General features: G+C 32.8%; 1 protein-coding gene across 1 annotated transcript; it reads right to left on the bottom strand.

Moving 5' to 3' along the window:
• Nucleotides 1-327: 327 nt before the first annotated feature.
• Nucleotides 328-1,476, bottom strand: LOTGIDRAFT_175829 (hypothetical protein; the record flags this gene model as incomplete). Its single annotated transcript, XM_009060835.1, has 1 exon — nucleotides 328-1,476. The coding sequence occupies one exon, from the start codon at nucleotides 1,474-1,476 to the stop codon at nucleotides 328-330; it is 1,149 nt and encodes a 382-aa protein (XP_009059083.1).
• Between the last annotated feature and the right edge of the window lie 315 nt (nucleotides 1,477-1,791).

The following is a 1,791-nucleotide window of genomic DNA, read 5'->3' as shown; positions in this document are numbered from 1 at the left end:
TTCTTTTAACATTATTCAAATAACTTCTAAAAACTTTAGTTTGTTTATCATTTGGAATAACTACTCCATTGGTGAAACTTTTTTCCCATGGTTTATTAAATTCGTTCGACACATCATGTCCGCTTGCTAACTGAACGTAATCTTCTACACTTATCTTATCACTAGAATAACCTTTAAACGTTTTCTTTTCTTTTAAGACACCATCAGAAGTCAAAACGATGTTGTATTTGACTTTTGGTGCTAAATATAAACCAAATATAATTCCACCGTCACCGTAATCGTTTTTACCTTTGCAATAGTCTTTTTCGGAGACCAAACCAGCTCTGTTTAGTTTTTTCCAATTTTTGGATGAAATGTACAAACTATCGTATAGTATATTTCGGGTTTATAAAATCCATTTATGACGTGAATGAAATTGTTCATTATTTTTTTACTGTGAGATAAAACGAATGATCCCAAATGACTAAGTGTTAGTCGTGTAGATTTACTATCTTCGGTAGTAATCTCTTTTTCTTCAATTTCTGTTTCAACAATATATTGATTATCATTAATTTTCTCATAGGTTTTAACACGTGAATCAAAGTTGGCCTGTAAAGTTGCTTCATTCCATAAATGTCTAGTTGTGAATATATCTTTCTGAATTGATTTACCATACAAGGAATTACCTAATAATTTCATGCAGTTACTACCCACGATATTACCTTCTCGTTTATATTTATTTCTTAAATCTCTCAAAATTAAAATATAATCTCTATAGGGTGGAGTTTTAAAATTTTCTTCGTAAACTATACCATCTAATATTCTAATAATTCGTCCACCGGCTTTCACTATTTCTTGAATATCAACCGACGTTAAAACGTCGTGACAGAAACCATTTCTGAACCTGATTTTGTTACCAGTTTCCTTTTTACCTTCTTTATTCGTGAAATGGATTTTATCTTTAGCTGGTATCAGTTGGAAGAACATGTTTTTGGGATAGTCAAACCACACTGTTAAAATAGCTGTTCTAGGTCTGAATTTTTGTTTATTGAAGAGTTTTACAAATTCTTTTTCTTCTTCTGGTAGAAACGGTCTTCCACTTTCCGCTCTCGGATATTCACTGTCTAAATCAGACATGGCGGAAGCGTATAAACCGTTAGCATCAAATGCCATTAGTTTAGTACATTCTATTTTTTTAAGTCTCGAATGAACTTCCGTTTTGTCTTTTGTGCTTGCGCTGTATTCTTTGAATAAATCAATTATGTTATCACTTCGTGTTTCACTTTGCGAAATATATTCCTTTAATACGTTACAAATTTCATCCATTTTGTTCGTTTCAAATGATTTTCTATTTGCAGAAACTCTTCCTCCTTTAATAGATCGTCTGATAAAATTTCTTATAAAAGGATTAGTGTGCGAATAAACTTTTTCTATATTTTCGTTTTCGGTATGTTTCGCAACCATTCTAGTAGTTTCATACCATTCTTCTTCCACCATTTCTTTATCGTAATGATATAAATAATACCAACCCTTTAAAGATAAGATGGAGCCGTTAGATTATTGGACATATTCTGGTTTACAACTTCTTTCGTGACATGGTTGTATTTTATCAAACAAGCTCCCAAACAGAGCGTGTCTCTCTTGGCGTAAGGTTCCCATTCGTGTCTCAATTCCTCCCAGTTGTCTTGCGTGTATTTAGCGATATCTACGTCGGCAATCTTTCTCAAATTCGCGGGAAGATTGGAAGTATTTCCCCATGCAGCCAAACTAGAGGATTCGTGTTGATAGGAACACCGTGAATTAATATGTTGT

This window comes from Lottia gigantea, assembly GCF_000327385.1.
Source record: "Lottia gigantea unplaced genomic scaffold LOTGIsca_443, whole genome shotgun sequence".
Classification (NCBI taxonomy): domain Eukaryota; kingdom Metazoa; phylum Mollusca; class Gastropoda; family Lottiidae; genus Lottia; species Lottia gigantea.
Note: the sequence above shows the minus strand (reverse complement) of the source record. Positions and strands in the feature narration are given on the sequence as shown.